This window comes from Cuculus canorus, chromosome 7 (assembly GCF_017976375.1).
Source record: "Cuculus canorus isolate bCucCan1 chromosome 7, bCucCan1.pri, whole genome shotgun sequence".
Classification (NCBI taxonomy): Eukaryota; Metazoa; Chordata; class Aves; order Cuculiformes; family Cuculidae; genus Cuculus; species Cuculus canorus.
The window spans coordinates 35,229,277-35,249,623 of NC_071407.1; the positions used below are offsets into that span (position 1 = coordinate 35,229,277).

General features: G+C 49.1%; 1 protein-coding gene across 1 annotated transcript; it reads left to right on the forward strand.

Moving 5' to 3' along the window:
• The first annotated feature begins 425 nt into the window (after positions 1–425).
• LOC104054905 (microsomal triglyceride transfer protein-like) lies at positions 426–14,618 on the forward strand. Its single transcript, XM_054072296.1, has 18 exons — positions 426–598; positions 1,726–1,907; positions 2,113–2,256; positions 3,163–3,270; positions 3,873–3,989; positions 5,597–5,736; positions 6,038–6,191; positions 6,885–7,042; positions 7,571–7,736; positions 8,181–8,288; positions 8,409–8,621; positions 8,751–8,965; positions 9,547–9,644; positions 10,701–10,822; positions 11,234–11,461; positions 11,783–11,907; positions 12,246–12,416; positions 12,687–14,618. The coding sequence occupies exons 1-18, from the start codon at positions 532–534 to the stop codon at positions 12,832–12,834; spliced, it is 2,664 nt and encodes an 887-aa protein (XP_053928271.1). The 5' UTR covers positions 426–531; the 3' UTR covers positions 12,835–14,618.
• The last annotated feature ends 5,729 nt before the right edge of the window (positions 14,619–20,347 follow it).

Below are 20,347 nucleotides of genomic sequence, written 5' to 3' on the forward strand. Positions count from 1 at the left end.
TTCACGGTCAGACCCATCAGCAGGCTTTCTCCACCCCTTCTAGCCTGGCCCTTTAAGAAACTCGAGCCCATGGGCTGCAAATCCTAGTCTCTAACTAAAAGGATGGGAAAACAGTTTTCCCCCCACCACCCTTTTGGTCTTTTTTAAAAGCAGCCATTTATTTCCCTTTCCCTTTTGGAGGGAAGAGATAATTCACCAAGGAAGGGAGCAGCTTTCTAAGCATTCCTCCCCTATATCAAGGTGAATTGGCAATTTCTCCACGCCCCAATACTGCTGGCAGCCCTTTTTTTTTGCAGCTTTCCTCACCTCCCACTGGTCTTTGGCAAACCTCAGCTGATTTCCAAACCCTCCGTGGCTGCTGGGGGTTGGTGCAAAGGTTTAATTATTTGCTTTTCCTTGGGTATGTGAGGCGGGGATAGGGAGAAGGTTGGGCCTCATCGCCTGACACTGCAAATCTTGCCCACTTTTGTTGTATAGTCCCTCTCCCACCCCCTTCCTTCCCCATCTCCCGCCCTGCTCCCAGAGCCCACCATGAATCCGCAGGCAGTTTCGGGATATGTTTGCCTTCTTTGCTTTTCCTTCATGAGCACAGCAAAAGGTAAGAGGCTTTGGGCTGCTCAAGTCCAGGGACACAACAGGGCGGGATGCTGTGAGAGACAGGATACTCATCCTAGAGCACAAAGCATCCCAGGGCCACCATGATGCAGGCTGGGGACGGAAACGTGATTGCCACAACAGCTGCAAACACTCTGAGCATCTCCTGAGGCAGGGAAAATTTTTTGGCCCTGTGAAAGCCCTCCCTGGGGGGTGAGGAAAATCAGAGAGCTGCGGTTTTTCAAACTGCACACGGTGCAGAAATACAGAAACTCTTCAGTCTGACTCACGGAGGAAAGCCCTGGGGAGTGAGCTGGATTTCTATTGATTAACTTATCATTGTAAGAAAAATAGCAGAACTATAATACATTTCAGAAGCCCAACAACTGCATCAGATTTGCAGAAGAATTTCAAGTGACTTGAGAAAATAGATTAGATTGGTTATATCTTGGCAAAGGCAACCCTTCCTCTGGTTATATTTGTATATGAAAAAGGGAAGGGGCATCAAATAATTCTAGATAAATAAGATTAAAGCAAAGAGGAGTTTTGATTTAAAGCTGCCCTACAAACTTCGTTTTGCCCTATCACTAAGCCAGTGATTTAACCAGTAGATAGGGGTTCTGATGCAAAGCACAACATGAAGAATATGATCTTCTCCCCTAAGTAAAATTGCTAACCTTGCCCCAGTTAATGCACAATGCTGAGAAGACACTTCAAGGTATCCCTCCTGTCTGTATGTGCACTCAGGAAAATTTACTTCAGCATTAAAGTGCGTTTCCCTGGCACTTTCAAAATGTCCTGAGGTTCCCAAGAAGGGTCCCCACTCTGGCCATCATTTCTAAGGCAGGACCAGAAATGTAAGCAGGAATCAGTTGTCGCCCTGAGAACATCCCAATATCCAAACCACAGGGATGAATACGTTCCCATTAAAACCTTTCCATGTTCTCCCCCAAACATGTCAACCATGCCTACTGCTTGGTGTGAAAATACTATTTCCAGGACGCAAAGCAATGCAGGCCACAAGCATCCCTGCAAATCCAGGCCCTCTCTAGGATGGAGGACGCCGGCTGCGGTGAGCAGAGGGATTGAGGTCCAGAACTACAGACCTTCAACATCTGTGTCTTTCCTTAGGGGATTCGCAGCTGCTTTCTTTCCAGCCCAAGACCCTGTATCAGTACCACTATACCCTGGACATCCAGCTGGACCATGCACCCACACTGTCCCCGCAGGGAGCCTGGCTGCGGGCTGAGGCATTGGTCCACCTGCACCAGCTATGGAAGGACCAAGGCGGGGAAGAGCTGCTCCAGGTGCAGGTGCGTGAGGTGGTAAAGCCGTTGCAGCCTGATACTCCTCCTGGGAGCACTGATGCTGTCCTTCCTTAGCCCCTTTCCTTTCTAGCCCAAACCGCATGAAAAATGAAATCTCTGACGAAGAAGCCATCACCTGCAGCCGAAATGCACAGCAGCCTAAGATAAGACATGTTTCATCATTGCTTTCTGTCATCTACTGCTGTCCTAGATCCATGACCTGAAAGCCCAGCACAAGCCAGAAGAGGAAAGGAGCCAGGGCAGTGCTGGAGTTTCCCCCGCAGAGATTGCACTGAGCCAGGAAGCACAGGCAGAGCTCCAGCAGCCCGTGTTCATCTCCTGGAACAGCGGGAAGGTCAGCTGGGAACCTCCTACGCTTGCTCATGCTCTCTGCAGAGCACTCCTGCCCTCATCCCAGACTTTCCTAGCTATGAAGCCTGTACAAACTTTTGCTCCACCTCTGATTTCATATCAGAGCACAAGGAACTGGACAGGGTGGCAAATACAGGTCTCCCAAGGGGTCCAGTGTGACCCTAGATGCAGGCCCATCCTCCAAAGGGGCTGCAGGCTTGGCTGGACCTGCAGCATTCCATGTGAAAAGGGCCTTGGTCCTAACTCTGGGATGGGAGCTCCTCTCTGACCTTCTCCTCTAAGGCTTGGGAAAGCTAATGGGTGAAAAATTGTCCAGCCTGGAGAGAAGAGAAAGCTCTGAGGAGATCTTATAGTGACCTTCCAGTAGCTGAAAGGGACTACAAGAAAGCTGGGAAGGGGCTGTTCACAAAGGCTTGTGGTGATAGGATGAGGGGGAATGGGTATAAACTGGAGAGGGGCAGATTTAGGCTTGATATAAGGAAGAACTTCTTCACCATGAGAGTGGTGAGACAGTGGAACAGGTTGCCAACAGAATTTGTGGCTGCCCCATCCCTGGAGGTGTTCAACTCTAGGTTGGATGGGCCTTGGGCAGCCTGAGCCAGTGGGATGTCCCTGCCCATGGCTGGGGGGTTGGAACTGGATGATCTTTATAGTCCCTTCCAACCCTAACTCTTCTATGATTCTATGAAAAACAGGGAAAATTTGTGGACATGCATCCACAAAGCTTATGCTATCAAGGGATACAGTCCGCCTTGTGAAAAACCTTTGAGTATCTACAGGGTGTTGCTTGGGTTGCAGGGGAGATGCCTTTCAGCAGGGAAGGCAGCAAAGAGCCCACAGGACCCCCAGAGCCATTCCCACAGGTTGACACCACCTCTTGCCCTCCCAGGTCAAAGCCTTCTATGGGAACGAGGCGGAAAGCATCCTGATCTCGAACCTGAAGCGAGGTGTTGTCAGTCTGCTCCAAATCCAGCCCTACGCCGGCACCACAGTGGAGGTAGGTGCAAAGCTGGGGCCAGATCCTGCTCGAAAACCAGAGGCCAATGCTGCAGCAGGAGAGTTGGCCCCGAAGCACAGCCAGGCCAGGTACTGCAGCAGAGGCAAAATTCAGGATAAACGTCATGGGCTTTGCTGCTCCAGGAGCTATAAGCAAGAATAACTATTGGAAAGATAAAAGACAATTTTCAGGAGTAGACACACTTACAAAATCATTGTCTTTTCCTGGACAGTAGGAAAAATAGAATTTCTGCCAAGTGGAATTTGGTTTTATTTGATTTGCCCAGCCCAGCCAGCAGCCAGCAAATAGTAGGGAAATCCCTTCCTCCAAGGGTGAACTGATGCTGTAGTGACCTGGAAACAACATCAAAACACAAAATACAGGCACAAAGCTGCTGCTGCTGTTAGCCTAAATCTGCAAGAGCAGATTTCCTGCCCAGATGGATTTGAATCTATCGAGCACCCCTAAAAATAGCCCAGTTTCTAGCCTTTTCATTATTTTTCTACTTATTAATTTCCATCTGTCCTCTACAGAGATCATTTTATTAAGGCTTGATTAAAGTTGATCACCCATAACCATGGTCACTTACATTTGTATTTCAGGAGGACATCTCTGGGAGCTGCCAAGTCACATACACCATGTCCAACCATTCCATCCTGAAGACAAAACACCTTCTCAGCTGTGAAAAGCCCAAGTTTGGATTCACCTCCGTAAACAAAGCAAGTCCATTCCTCTCTTGGTGGTGGGCCAAACTTACATCAAGTAGGTCAAGGTTGTCCCCAAAATCTTCCTACAGGTGGGCTGTGATTCCCATTCCCAGCTGGCTTCAGCCTTCTGCACCAGCCTGGGACGGGGTTCCAGCTCTTAGACCCATACCCAAATTGGGATGCACCAACATATCTCAGGAGGAATATACAATTATGAGGTGGGTAGGAGCAAACAAGATGCCCTGGTTCTTCCCATCCCCATCCTTGTTATCACTGCCGACCTGTTGGCTAGTTCTGCTTGGGAAGGTGGAGATATACAGAATTGTTTTCTAAACCTCAGTCTCATCACATTGGGGATTAGGTTGACTGGACCAAAGGCTTGTTTCCTTCAAAACAGTAGCCCACATTCAGCCCTGACATAATCGATGAAACTCTGTGGGTCTTAATGAAGTTATACCCACCAAAACTGAAATTGATGGGGTTTTGAATATATAAATTCTACTGAATTCAAGATAAGAATGGACATCACTGCACAGAGATCCCATAGGCTTCAGCAGTCACACTGAGTGTTCTTATAAGAAAAGCTTTCTGGAGTACGAATCGTCGCAGACTTACCCAAGAAAGTAACAAACTCTGCACAGCACATTTTTGGCAATAAGGTTTTCCAGCCATCTGGACATAGGCAGCTGCCTGGACCTTGCCTGGATCCATAGCTGTGACAGCAAAATAACAATGCCGCCCAGCTCTGTAAAAGGCAAAGCCTATGGATAAAAAAATCCTCTATTAAAATAGCGATATTATTATTGCTAATGCCATTTGCTATCAAAAAAACACTGCTTGCACATAGTTCAGCTCTTCCCCTTCCCCAAGACCTGCCACATGCAAGCCCAACTGCCCTGATAATATCTCTCAGTGTGACCAACGCTCCCTCACTGGGGCAGGGAGATGAGGTAGGGTTGAAATCCAGCAAGCGTGTCATTTATTTCAGAAGGAAAAAAGCCAGAGAGCTTCCCCAAGGTCACCATGCAGCACAGCAGGGAAGCCAAATATTTTTTTGGCATGAGCCTGGTGGAAATTGCTGTTGCTTATCTTTCTCTTTCACTTGGAGAGGATGTTCTTGCTGATGGTCATCAGGATAAGGCAGCTTTGGGCATTGAGGGCCATACTTCTTCCCACGCCTGGCAGCTGCCTTGGGGCAGTTATGGAGCTGGCATTGTCAAATGGGCTTGAAGGATGGGCAATGCTTTGGAAGGCATCTATTTCCAGTTTGTGATCTCCAGGCATCACCCACACCAGGCAGGAATGTCCTCTGCTCCCTCTGCTGTCCTTTCCTTCTGTGGCTTGTCACGAAAGAGAAAGTCCATCACAAGTCTGTTGCCCCACATCAGCCATGAGCGAAAGCATCTTCATGCTGTGGCCATCACCTGATGCTGTCTTCTCCCACATCTGGGAAGAGGCTGGGCTCATCTTCGTTTTCCTTTCCTACATTTTGCAAGAGAAGTGAATGACTCTGTGGACTGGAAAACGCTTTTGCTGCTAGTAGAGAGGAGAGAAATCACCCGGGGAGAGGGGAAGAGAGAAAAGGTTGTGGTTTTTATCCTTGTTTTTCCATTTTCAAGATTTTTAGAGTTGAGTGGCAGCCCACCAGCAGAAGCCAGTATGTGGTGAAAGACAACCTCCTCCAGTCAGTGCTGACGGAAGAAAACCATGTGCTGTCTCCAGCCCTGAGGTCCAGCACTGGCATTAAAATCATTTCAAGGTGAGTGATGCTCTCATACCGCTGCCTGAATCAGGAGGCCCAGCGTGGGATGAACATGCAGCTGTTGGAGCTATAGCGTTTGCTACTGTCCTGCTGACCTGGCCAGCACAGTCTGGTGTGGGCAGCAAGGAGGACAGGGTGTAGCAGGACAGCGCATGGCCTGAGGACACCACCAGGCACCTTTTGACAGCTTTCCTCCCCATCTGCCCCTTCTTCAAATCTACATGAACCCAACCAGCCTCTGAGCTATGGAGGGTGTAAATGACAAAGTGCTTCTAGATTGCTTTTTCTCTTTCCACAGGCAGGAGCTTCAGCTAGTGTCTCCTCCAGTGCCCAGCCCAGCAGAGGTGGCTGGAAAAAGCCTCAAGGATGCACTGGCTGGCACAGAGGGACAGCACCAGCCCCTGGGCATGGCCAGCCTGCCCTTCCGGAGAGTCTGCACCCGCTGCCCCTCGGTCAGTGATGCTGCCTACCCCCAGAACTCACTGTGGGCTCTCCCTGAAGCCGGGCACCTGGCTGGGCAGGAGAAGGCTGTAGGATTTGGGATAAAACAACGGTGGTTCCTTTAGGGGAACTCATTACTGCTGTCAAGGCAGGATGCATCCCCAGCAACACAGCTGAGCAACAGCCTGACATGTCACCTCTCCTAAACACTGTCTGAAGTTGCTACCCATGGTGGAAGGACCCCTCTGTCCCCACAAAAATAGCTATGTTTCAATGATTGGAGAAGTCATGTAGTGCATGCCTGGCACACCCAGCTGGGTTAAACTTGCCACAAGTCTGAGGGTCAGGAAACATTCCCACCACAGGTCAGGCTAGCAAGGACAAAGGAGGGTTAGTTCTGCCTCCTCAAGTCCTCCAGGCTTTTCATCTAGGAAGTCTGGAATTGCAATGGCTTTCAGGTACTGGTGACGCTCACAGTTTCTCCTGCACATTTCCTAGCACATAGCACAAATTGAGGCATGTGGGCTTCTGCACAAGTTCTCAGCGGTGGGAGTGGGAGGCTGCAGTAGATGCCTCCAGGCAATTGGATGACCCCCATGGGCCCCTCTCACTCCTAAATATTTCTGGAGTGTAAACATTGTCCCATGATTCAGGATCGGGGGAAAAGAGGCTAAATTCCACCTAACTAAGCCTTGCCTTTGCAGCTGAGAGCCTACCTGAAGGCTTTCAACAACCAGAGAGTAAAAATGGACACCTCGAAGGCAGCAACCACATGGCAGTTCCAGAGGTTCATCCAGATGCTGCGCAGTGCCAAGAAGAGAGATGTTCTGCAGCTGCTGAGGAAAGCTCCTGAGGAGATGCTGTGAGATTCCCAGGAGCTATATGGCCAATATTGACTTTCCGTGCGTGTAGAACCCTGGCGTGTAGGGTCATTTGGTGCTGGTCCATACACCATACCTGGTCCAGGCAGCTGTCCTGGCTAGTGCAAATGTACCATTTTTAATGGATGCCCATACTGTACAAATGCTGCATGGCTTTTTCCTTCATTGTTTTCCTTTTTTTTGCTGGCTTTGGAGGTCCAGCAAGGCTTTCTGCAAATACAGTTAGAGGTCTGTTATCTACAGACCATCCACCTAGAGCTATAGCTTCCATCTCTTGTCGGTGTGGATGCTGGGGCCAGGCTGCTCTCTGTAGTGAAATATGTAGATGTGGGTGAGTTCCAAACAACCTTTTATGCTTTGTTAACCCATGACCTGAAGTTTCTGTGAGTTTTAAAGCAAGGGGGAAGCATGGAGAAGAGAAAGGGGGATGAGGAACAAGGTACCTTGTTTTTCTTCTCCAGTTCTGCCGGTGGATTGTGTCACTGATGACCTCTCTCTTCTTGCTCCAGCCCCTTCGTTGTGGAGGCAGCAGTGGCCGCACAGTCGGTGGCATCCTTGGCAGCTATTTCAGACTTTCTGGATTTTGGCAAGGAGCCCAACTCCCTGCTGGAGAAGTTTCTTTATGCAGCAGCTTTCTCTCCACGGCCTTCAGGAGACCTTCTCCGCCTGGTGTTAGTAAGTACAGACATTTCTCTCCCTCCCTAACTCCAGGATGGATCCTTATCCCCTTTTGGCCAGGAGGGAGCAGCAACCATATTTTCCTGAAAATAGAAAATATGTTTCTGTCAAAATCTATCTTCCTGCTCATGGGATAATTTTATGTGCTTTTATTGGGACACATGTGATAGGAGTAGATGCTCTTCAAAGGAAAAGCATTCCACAGAAAGTGCTTTATGTGAGTGCATTACAGATAATAAAAGTTTAACTAAAAGCCTCTGTGAAAAATCAGGATTTTATCCAATTAAACCATGCATGGCCTCTTTCAAGGCAGGTGAGATCTATTTTTTTCCTCCTTTTTTTGGTAAACACTTTGAGATAATAGGTAAAATATACCCCTTCTGTCTTTTTCCACATATTTTTTCCCCTGTTTCCTAATACCCTTCTCCTCCTGGTGCCTAGGATAAGCTGGATGGGAAGCAACTCGCCCCCGAGGTCTGGGAGACGGGAATAGTTGCTGTGGGCTCTCTGGTTGGCAAGCTGTGCCAGCAGAAGCTGTGTGGGCTGCAGGTAAGTCCTCTGCAAACCTTGGCTTTTTTGGACATCTCCTTCCTCTGGAAGAGCTCAAAATGTCACCTGTCCCTCTCCTCACCCTTCTTCTCTTCTTACCCTCCTGCAAACCCTGAGCAGGAGGTGGAGCGTGGGGTGGAAACCATCCTTGCGGGGCTGAGAGGTGCCGAGGAGGAGTCCGAGGTGGTCATCTACCTACTCGCCCTGGGGAACGCTGTGGTCCCCGAAACAATCCCCACTCTCCTGGACCATGCTGAAGAGGGTCCCACTGCCATTGCCACTGCAGCCATCTCTGCCCTGCAACGATTCCCTGCTCGGCACATCTCCAGTAAGGTACAAAACAAAGCTGCCAAGGCTTGATGCTTCTCTTCCTATTCGAAGCCAAGCCATCAGGGTGCAAATGGAGCCACCATCTGCACATCACCACCTAACAGCACCATTTTAATTGCTCTCTTGCATCAGGTGAAACAAGTGATGAGGAGGATCTTCCATGAGAAAAGGAAGAGCTATGAAAAAGCGTGTCGCCTGGCCGCTGCAGAAATCCTCCTAGATAACGAGCCCTCACCCATGGATGTGATTAACATCCTGCTGGCCACCAGTGAGATGGAGGTGGAGACAGCAACGTTTCTGCTGCTGAAGGTCCAGCACAGCCTACGTGCTGACCACCATCCAGCAAGGTGAATCTGGAGAGGAAGGTTGCATTTTTCCCAATACATAAACATCTCTCTTTTTTTCTCCTCCTCCATATTCCAACTGTGGCTTTTGACCCAGTGTGCCTTTAAAGAATGCTGGCATCCCTTCTTGGGGCTGCCATTGGGGCTGCCTGGAAATTCCCAGTTGTGGGAGGAATTAAGCAGCGGGGCTGATAAAGAAGATAACGCCCAGCCAGCCAAAACCCAGTGTCTCTCCTTGTCCTGCTCTGTGGCAGCAAGACCCAGGCTTGTGGCTTTGGCAAAGACCTCGGAGGTCAAAGCTCTGGCTCACAGGATGAGGCACAATTTGTAACTGCATTAATCCTCCTATCTGCACAAACCAGACTGAGCACTAACATTTTTCGGAGGTAAGCAAAAGCTGCAGTAAAATATCTGACTGGTTTATGCTAATAAACCAGAGGAGAGGGTAATTCCGGAGTAGCCCACATCTGCTCATTTCCTTGGAAATTTCTATTTCCTTCTTTGTACAGTCTTCTGTGATCACCACTGACATTGTCACTGCCTTGATTCCTGGTGCTGACATTCCCTTTCCCTCTTGTTTCTAGGAAGATAATGAAAGACATCATAAGAGACCCACGGATAAATAATTACCACTTCTTCTCGAAAGCTGGCATTTCGTCTTCTTTCTCAGGACCTCTGACAGGTGACACCACAGAGGAGACTGATCCCATAGTCCCCTTTAATGGCTAAAAGAGAGGCTGGTAGGGAAACCTTTCGGAAGAGGACTCAGCTTTATAGAAAAGCCCCAAAACTTCAATGTGGAGTTTCTGAACACATTTGCCTACACCAGCTGAGGCTGGCTGGTTGCCACCTCCTGAGACACCTTTCTTTGACACTCCTACAGCAGGAGGGCTGGGCTGTGGAATGTACTTTTCCCAAATTTTGCTAATTTGAAAGAGGACCTTCAGCTGGAGATGAAACTAATGGTGGATTGTAGGTGAGAGTTTCTATGCTTTATAAGTCAAGATATTTAGCTCCATTCCTTAGTTCCTCAGGTATTTTTAATAAGCTCTTCAAGGAGGAGAATCCTTGTACTGAAATCCTCAAACATCAGGGACACTGCAACAATCAACACTTGCTAAATATCTGCTTAAATCTCCCCCTCAGCTCTCATTCCCATCCCTCTTTGAATTAGCTCAGTCTGGCCTTGTAGGGTGGAGCTGGAGGCAGGATAGCCAACCCCTGGAAGAAAAACATTGCTGTGTTAAATCCTTTGATTATTGCAAGAACTGAGGAGGTGGTGCAGAGAAGCTTTTGCCTCTGAATCACTTGTCTTTATCAGACATCTAATGGTTAAAATGAGGTCAGTGCAGGTCAGCCAACCTGACCGTAGAGGGGACAGCTCTACAGGAGTAGCCATACGATCTGTCGAGGAGTCTTTAAAATTACGAAGGAGATCTCAGGATCCTGCTTTTAGATATGTGCAGTGACCTCCCCATTCCCACAATCAATCCGGACCAGCCCTTTTAAGAAGCCACTCTATCCCACTGAGCATTGACTGAGCATTGCAGGGGATGCGCTTGCTGGGATCCCAGACTTACACATCCCACCTACGGGTTCTCTATATTCTTGTCAGCCTTCATCCCCTGCTGCTGCTCTCAGGGCATTTGTGGTTCACCATCATTCACTGACTTATTTGTAAAAACACACGTGCCAGGCGCTGCCTGGGGGTGCTTACAAGAATCTCTCTGCCTTTCAGTCACCAAGGACCTGTATTCCACCTTCGGGCTGGACCTGCTGTTTTTGGAGGGTGGCTTTCTGAGGAAGAGCGTCTCTGACTTCTCCCTGCTCGGCGGTGGCCAGCGCCTTCGTGCAGCTCAGGTGTGCTGGCAAGAGAGCGGCTGGGGGGCGTGTGGGCAGAGGGGGATTGCAGCACTAACGCAATGGTGACCATTTATCTGTCTGCCCTATCCTAACCTGTCCCGTATCAGAAATAAACAAGTGCTCACAGCTCTTAATTCATCCCCCTGCGTTACTGATGTGAAGCCAGACAGACCTGCTCTGGAGAAGGGAGCTACCCACTCCACCAAAAAAAACAGGGGATGCAAAACCACAGTGCTCAGGGATAGTTTGGATGCTTCATCCAGCCCACTCCATCACTTTCCTCCTGCTTCAAAGGGTGCCTGTCCAAGTGCTGGACAAGTATAGCAACTCAAACAGCATTGCAGGGCGTGAAATGGACTTTCCACATTTGCTCCGTGCAGCTTGCACATCTCTGCTTTTGTGTTTTAGGTCACTATTGAAGCTCAAGGGATGGAGTCAATGCTGGGAGAAAACATCTCGGAAGGGGAAGAGGAGCCAGAGCTCACAGCTGGGATGTCTGCCATCTTCTTCGATGTTCAGTTGCGGCCAGTCGTGTTCTTCCAAGGATACACAGACTTAATGGCCAAGGTCCTGTTAAACAGCGGAGAACCCACAAGTGTGGTCAAAGGGAATCTCCTGCTGATGGACCATCACCAGGTATTGGATGGTGGGGGTGATCTGCCTCCATACCAAATCCAACCGAATCTCATAACATGAGCCAGTGGACTTTAGGTATGTTATTCACTGCAGACACACATCTAAGACCAAGGTGGCACTGCCGGGGATCACTTGGGGTTGGTAAAACAGTGGGATAGCTTGGCACTGCCATGGAATACACGTGGTTTGAGTTCCTCCCGTGAGAGCCAAGCTGTGGGTTTAGGATACACAGTCCCAGCAGCCATGGATTGGTGTTGGTATTGGCTGCTCAGCCAAGAGCGGTGCCTGATCACAGCAAGTTCTGCCTTTTCCATCTTCCAGATCATTCCTCTGCAGTCTGGCCTCCAAGTGGCCATCAAACTCCAGGGCGGGCTGGGACTTGACATTTCAGCTGACGTGGATGTGAGCATTTGGGAGCAGGAACTGAAAACCAGCATCAGTTCAAGGTCAGTGTTCGGGAAACTGCTTGGCTCTGAGGATGTGAGTACTGAGGAGGCTCAGCACCCAGCACTAGGGATGCTCCATCTTAGGTTGGCTTTCAATAATCCTCTGCTCTTCTCCTGCTGGGTCCAGCTCTTCCTGGTGGACACACTGTCCACCAGGAAGAGCTGGACCCAGCAGGAGAAGAGTCTGGTGGTAGGAGTCTGGTGGGCACTAGTTACACACTCATTTTCCATGGCCAGACCTAAAATTAAGATGCTTATGCAGTTGTTTGGTGTCAGTGCATGGTGCCCAGCCTGAGGCCACTGCTCGGTGACCAGACCCATGTGCTTCTCACTCGCAGGGGAAGCCTCGCCATTGATTTCCAGGCAGAATTAGATGCCCCTTTCCTGCAAGCCACCCTGAGAAGCCAGATGGAGGTGGAGACCTCAATCCACTTTGACACCATGCTGAGGTTTTCCAGCAGCCCAGTGCTCATGTGCCTGCAGCTGAGACAGGAGCAGATCCCATACAGGTATACTCTGGGTATGGCCAGATACTGTAGAAGCATCATGACGTGCTTGAGATAAAGGAGGATTTACTGAGGAGAGGAGGGAACTGATGGTTTTACACTTATTGAGTGGAGTTGGGTCAAAACCAGTAGGGGTGGGAGAAGGGCGTGGCAAATCTGTGATGACATGGGTGGAAGCGCCATGCCTAGACCATCAGAAGATGGTCTGGGGGGAGGATGAGGTCCACCACCACCACAGCCTCCTGACCATCTTGCTGTCACATTGTCCCACAGAGAAATCTTCACAGTTTCTACATCTGCTGGGAACCAGAACAGCACCACTCGAAAAGGCAGGAAGGGCACCATGCCTGCGCAGGAATTTGCCTTGCACCAGGCCAACTCCAAGGTCTGCAACCTCCTGCTGACTACAGAAGGAGAATAGGGGTGTTGGAGCACTTTGGGACTGGATAACTGCCTTGTCTCCTGCCACACACCCCAGCTGAGCCGTCAAGAGCACTGCTCACCTCCTCCATAACCATCTTTAACCATAATTTAATAGGAAAAATGCTGCAATAAGGGCATCGGAACAGACCACAAGAGGAACTGCTGTGGGACAGCCAGAGGCACCCCATGCTTGAGCATAGAGGAGCCAATCCTTCTCTCTCCATCCCAAAGGCTAAAATTTCCCCTGCCTGAACTCTTCCCCGTCATGGGAAGGCCTTTCTGGAAGCCAAACTGGTCTTTGTGGAAAACAGCCTTCTTTTGCAAATGAATTCTTTCCTCAGAGCCCAAGAAACCTTTCTGCAAGCCTGTGCCCCAAAATGCCATTTTTTCCTCCCTATTTATCAAAGCAGTCAGGAGAGAGCACATCTGCAGCCAGCAGGGAGGAGGTTCCCCATGGAAGGGGTGAATGCCTCTCATTTAATGCCCACTTTTGTGGCTGCCAAATTGTCCAGGACCATGGAAATAAATATTTCTGGAGGAGATGTGATGGTTTAAAATAATTTTTCAAATGAAACCACAGAGATATTTACCTCTGAATAATTCTGTGGGAGGAAGACAGAGAAGCAAGACAAAATGCTGCCTAACCTGTTGCCAATTATTGTATGTTCTTTCTGGGTTAATTGAAGGTGTTTGCATTTATTTGCATATGAAGGCAACTCAGCTCCCTTGCAGCTTGGTGCCATTTTCTTATTCCTAGGGGGGAATTTGCACTCTGTTTCCAGGGATATGACTGGTTCCACATGAGGCAGCAAGGGTGAGGCCAGGGATGAAACCACTTGTATTACAATGGGGGTCAGATTCATACGCAGAGCCAAAAAAAAAAAGGAATAAAGCAGAGGAATGCAACCCACAGAGCTTTCCCAAAAAAAAACCCAGAAAAATTTAGGCAAAGTCAAAACAACAAAGGGATTGCAGCAATTTGCAAGAGACCCTCCTAAAGAGCATGGACCAGCAGTCTCAATACTCAGCTTGAAACAGGGAGAATTGTATTGAGGATGGAGCTTAAAAATGTAGAAAAAAATGCCCACTGGATGCTGTGGGAAGCTGGAAGGAGATGCGGGGAGACTCAAGCAGGGACTAGCTGAAGGAAGAAGGGATGAAGACATCGGTGTCTCCAAGGCATTAAAGCATCTCATCACAGCTTTGCATATCCCTCTCATGATCGTAGAATGGTTTGGGTTGGAAGGGACCTTAAAGATCATCCAGTTCCAACCCCCCTGCCATGGGCAGGGACACTTCCTACCAGGTCAGGCTGCTCAAGGCCCCATCCAACCTGGCCTTGAAAATGCCGTCCATGATGCTGACACTCAGCAACTGCTTCCTGCTCCAGTGAATTTTTCCACATTTTTCCCTTTAAGACAGGCAGAGCTGCAAGAATCATCTGAGGTCATAGAAAATGCCTCGTAAATTAGAAACCACAAGAGCACAAGCATTTTAGTGTTTGCAAAGAGTGGATTAAAAAAGTGTTTTGAGATAATAAGGACTCTGAGCATGGGGCAAAGGCATTGGAAATAGAGGTATTACTGCTCTAACAGGGGTGGCATGCAGAGCTGCATCTGAAGTCAGTAATGTTCATCCAGGGAACCAGACTATTTCAAACCATGGGCACAAGCTGCCAACGTGTTTGGAAGAGTCTTCATCCCTTGGGTATTATTTTTTTAATGAGTTACTGGTGATTCAGTCCGTTTTATGGGGCAAATGCAGGTGCTGGTTGCCATGGAGGGCAAATATGTTTGACTGACATGTTCCTTTCTGGATTTGAGAATCTATCACAATGAGCTTGGCCAAACATTACAAAGATTTTACTTCGGTAGACATTATTCAACCCGAACTGGAAAAGCTAAGCAGTGGGGTCACACCTCCATCCCACACCCTTCCTCCTCTGTATAGAAGCCGGCACAAACAAGATGTGCCCTTCACTGGTATATGCAGATTCAAAACCCATCTACTGAGAGGTGGCCTCTGCCTAGAGTTTCTCATTTTCCTTTTTGATCCGAAGTTTACATATTAAAGAAGAAGCCTCTGCCCTCTCTTATCACCTGAACAGCACTTCGCCTCCTCTTTTAATCGAGGCAGCCGATGGAGATAAGGTGCCTCCACACTACAAGCGGGAAGGCAGCGTTCCAGCAACAAAGATACAGTAGCTTCCCTTTTCTGCTGATATTTGGGCTCTTTTGGTGACCGTTTGTGAAAATTACATTGAGCTTCAAGTAAATATTGTTCTATTTTGCATTCTCCTCTCAAGCTGGACTGTTATCAGCCGTAACCGCCAAACACATCTTCAGCGCTGAAAGGAGGCTCACAAGGAAAAAGCAGTATTTCTTCATTCCTTCCCGACAGGAATGTGCCTTTGAAATATTTTCAGCCTCCCTCCTCCCTTTTTTTCTGTATTCTAAAGCATGCCTTTTAGGGGAAAGAAAAAAAAGGGATATTGAGAATTTTTTTTTCAATTATGAGCCTTTCAATGTACTTGTGTCTCCTGGTTTGGGAGGAGGAAACTTATCTGGTTTTCCTTCTGCAAACACTAGTTACAAGCGCTTTGAGTACATGCAGAAATAAAGCTTATGTATTTTTGTATTTTCTCTGTTGGACACAACTTTTCTGGACACACAGTTGGGAAGAAGAGGTGGAGAGTAGTTCCCATAGCACAGCCTCTTCCAGCAAGAACAGCACAGCCAAAGTTCCCCAGGGATCTGCTTTCTAGGTCCATATTTAGGGTGCCCCAGAGATGAGTAGCTAAATGCCTCATCAGGGCCTCAAGACAGGAATGTAAGAGCAACCTCTGCTCCCAGAAAATCCCAGACCACTGTTAGGAATGACAGCAGCCCTGCGAAAGGGTTTCCATAGGGCTAAATATGCTGCCTTATCTTCCCCTACCAACTTCTGTGAAGGTATTGGAGGCCATCCAGGACTTTGCTTAGAATCAGGGCTTCCCCTGCATCAAGGCTCTGCTGATTATGGAGCAGTCTCACTCAGAGTGGGCCTCAAGGATACAGAGTGTAATTGCCCTGGGACTTGCCCTTGGCTCTGAACAGGAGGATCCCTGCATGACCGTGGGAAGAGGGAGCCCATATCTCTCTTGTTGCATTGCTCAGCTTTCTGCTGAGCTGCTGATAGCAGCTCTGAGTCCCGCTTGCTCCCCATCTTCACCGTTTCACCAGGAGCATCCCATTATGTCCCACTCCTCTTGTCTCACGGTGAGGATTTGAGCTGATCCAGACATGCTTATGAGTTGCTATAACCTCTGCAGGCACGCACCACCCCTGGAACAACCTATGGACCTGCACAAGCCTTAATCCCCATACAAAACCATGCTGCTCTACCACGTGTTTGTGGAGGACTGTTTGGAACCCAAACCTCTCAGCCTCAGCATTTGGGCCTCAGCCAAAGCCAGGAGGCATCCACCTGCCATTTAGGACTTTGTCCATTGCTTTCTTTCACCCTTCTCCTCTTCCAAAGGAGATTTAGAGAGACAGATTTGTCATTCAGCTGAGGTCTGCGTAGCACAGTCTAAATCAGAAAATGCCACCTTTACCCCTTGGGATGGGGAGAGGATAATATTTCCGATGGGTGAGCTCTTACAGCAGACAGCGGATCAATTTTGCCCTAAACAAATAAGTGAGGTTTGCTCACTACGTGCATATGAGGCAACATCAGCGCCTACGGCGTGTGGAAACGCCAGCAGATTTCAGTCCAGGTTGTACTCAAAGGCTGAGCAACAACTTTACCCTAAAGAGGTTAAACTTCTGGTTCTGAAGGATGATACTTGTCCTGCCAGAGGAGCCAGGTGCTGTAGCTGGGACTGGAAATCTGCGTCCACCCCTCCTTGAAAACAGCGAGGAGATTTCAATGGGGATTTTACCAGTTTGCATTGCTGCTGGAAGTTCTGACCTCCTGCTGAGCCAATGAACCCTAAAGTTTCTCAGGTCCCTTCTTGAGGCCTTTTCCCAGTTCTGGTTGGACGCTTGAACAGCAAAAGACAGTGAAGAAACACGGGCATTTCTGTAAAATCACCCTCCTAGAAGGGACCTTTCAGCCTCAACAGCCGAGCGCTGACTCTGTTGCACCCACAGAGCTGGAGCACAGCACCGCTTGGGACACCAAACCACCTCGGGCAACAGGGGGAGAAAAGGCCCTGGCCAAGGCCCAGATGTGAAGAAACAAATAAGAGCATCTTCCTTCAAATGGAGTTTATTCCTTCTGGCTAACTTAATTACAGACTATTTGACAAGAACAACAAGGGAAGAATTATCTGCTGAAGTTCTGCCTTTGCCTCCCAAAGCACCACTTACAGGCTTCCCATTTCACGGTTGGCAGTGCTGTTTGCTCAAGGGTTGGAGGATGTCCCCTGGGTCCCCGTCCCTCCCAAGCAGCCCTACACGGAGCTGTGCAAGTGGAATCGATGCGTCCCCAGTGGGTGCTTCCATCCAGGATCAGGGGACAAGCACAACCGAGAGGGACTGGGGTGCCAGATCTTATTCCTCCTGGAGGTCCTGCTCCCAGGGATTTTGCAGGAGGTTAAAGTCAGAGCAGCCCACAACCAGCCCCAGCACAGCAAGGGTTCTCATCCAGCTCTCCAAAAGTGGCTTTTCACGTAGAGCTGCAGATCGGCAGTGACCTCCAGTGGCTGCAACCAAACCTGGTAGAGATATCAGGCCAAAAAATAGCTGCAGCCACATCACACTTTCACCCAGGGGCATCCCACAACCAGTACCTAAGGTCATGAGACCTTTGTATCCGCAGGCAATGGACCAGGTTCCTCACTGCTCTGAGCTGGGCTCTCATGGGGTAATGCCGTGATCTCCTGGCCTCCAAGTTGGCCATCACAAGCAATTTTTGATATTTTCTTTTCCCCTGTAAGTCATTCTATTCCCAGGACATCTCGTACAGCCCTCCTGAGAGCGTACAGACACTGCTCACCAAATAGGGCGATAAAACATTATCTGCCTGTCTACCAGAGTTTTCTGCAGAGACAAAACTAACACCAGAAAGCGTCTGCAAAAGTGAGTAGAACGTCTCTCATTGGTGAGAGCCCCAGGTGGGCTCTCCCTAGGAGCTAGCAGGGGTGAAGGCTTAAAGTGCTGGGACATATCTCTTATCATCCACTGCTCTCTTCTTCCTAGGCAGCTTGCAAAATAAAGTCCTGTGTTTTCAAAGTGTTGGGCCCCAGTGACTCCCCAGACCCCATGAAAAATACAGAAGTGGTTTGTAACTTAGCAGAGAAGCACTGAGCAGAGAGGCCTGGCAATGGCACATCTCCCGCAGAGCTGCAGTTGGGCTACCATGCACCTCTCAGGCCCCTGCTACAAACCTTACAAGTGTTTTGGGCCATGCACAACACATACACATCTGCAAAGCTTTCCTGCAACCATGGGGAACACACACAGAGGTACTTACGGGGGTGCTACTGCATATGAAGTCACTCCAAAACAGACTGCAAAAGTGGAGCATCCAAAGAACTGCGGCCGGTAGGGGATTGCTCTTATAACCTGCCCAGTGACCAGGAGTGAAGGGAGAAGGCTGCAAAGCTGCAATAGGATACAGCTGTGCAAGCCACAGCAGCTGGCGAAGACGAGCAGCAGTGAAACCCCAGCAGGGCTACACTCAACCCCATAACACAGCATCACACCCTCGAGGATCACGCATCCTGGCGAGTTTGTCACTGCAGACCTGCAGCGTGATCAAACCTCCAGTTTTGCCCTAGGAGGATCCCTGGGAGATCAACCAGCATCTCATGCCCACAGCTCTTGGCAGCAGGAAGGAGGGCTGAGCCACTCAACCCAATGCTACCCCCTAGGAACAAGCATGTTCTGCTGTAAAGCCACTGCACACCACAGCTAGACAAGCCTTGCAAGAGTGAAATCAAGCAGCTGGCTGTCATGAAATGTGCTGGTAATTTATACCTCCATGGGCTTTGTTTTGTCTTATGTAAGGGAGAAAAAAAATCATCTCAGACCAGGTATGTGAAAGTGTCTGATAAAGCGAAGTGGCTGGGTTGAAATAAAATAAAGTGGGAGGTGGTGCTATAGGAAAAAAGAGGTTAGCAGCATTAAAAGATGTTAGGAGAGCCGGGTCCCCAGCTCCTATGTGGGACAAGGCTATGGAAGGTGACACGGGAGCAAGCCCCTGCTCTGGCCCATCTCCCCAAGCTGAGAGGGGCTGCTGCCTTCCTCAGCCAGTGGGGTGCCAGGTGGGCTGCAAGGGTCACCCCATTGGTGAGAGGCTATTCCTGGCAGCATGCACTCACCCAAACGGACCTGGCACCATACATCAGAAAAAAGCAAATAACCATATTTAATTCCACCAACTTTGGGTGAAAATGGTAGTTTCCTACCACTGCTTTTCCTACTTACTCAAGTGCGCCCTGCCACAGTTCTTCTGCTGTGCCCAAAAGCCTCCCAAAGACATCTCTCCTGCTGCTCCACTCCTAATAATACACTTATTAAATCAATAGATAATGCTGTATAAATTCACCAGAGTGTCCCCATTGCTGCTGTGAAAGCCCCAGAGCTGCTGGGGAACAGGGATCCTTGATTGCATGGCAGCCGTGGAAGGACTCTTCCTATCCCAGAAACAAACCCACTGGCCACAACCACACCAGATTGTAAGACTTGAAATCTCTGCTATCCATTTTAAAGCCAGAGGTAGTGCCTGGCCTCCTCTGCCAAATAATTTGGCGGTTGCAGCCTCGGACACTGAAGCAAAAGTGAGTGGTAGTGATGCAAAGTGAAACAAAAGCATTCAGACCCTTAATTACATACAGGTGGAGGAGCCTTTCCTCAGTTAAAATCAAGCGGGGTTTTCAAAGCACTTGGTAAAGCAGATATTGCAAAGGACCAGAGGAATAGAGCATGGCTGTATTTAAGGAGTGACCGAGTAGGTTTTGCGTTTGACATTTGAAGAGAGGCCATTAAAAGCACAAGGGGAAGGAATGAATAACCGTGTGTAAAAGATGTAGTGGTCTCACCATCACTGCGAGCAACAGAGGTCCGCAGGGGAAGACTGGGAGGGAGTAAAGTAGAAAAGAGGAAAATAAGGAGTTACTTGAGGATTTACAGCAGTAGCAATTACCACCATAACTCCTATGAAGATTCCATGGGAAGAAGCACTGTTTTCCATGATTGTAGCTTTAACAGCATCTTCCACACACCCCAAGACCAAAGCCATGTTGCTCTAAATTCCACCCCATCTTCCCCTCCATGCAGGGTTGTGTTTGCCAGCTTGGGTTTGCCACCACAGTCCTCAGACCACTGAGGTGTCCCATCTCAGCCGCGACCTGGGGACGCATTCATTCACAGCCGCCTGCCCAGGGCAGGAGGAAAGGCAGGGACTGCTCATTCAGAGGGAAGCGTGGCCTTTCTCTCCAGCTCCTCCTCTCGCTTGCCTTGTCCTTGAGTACTCCTTATTCCCAGCTGCTATCTGGCAGCAGGCTGCTATCATCAGGTGCCGTC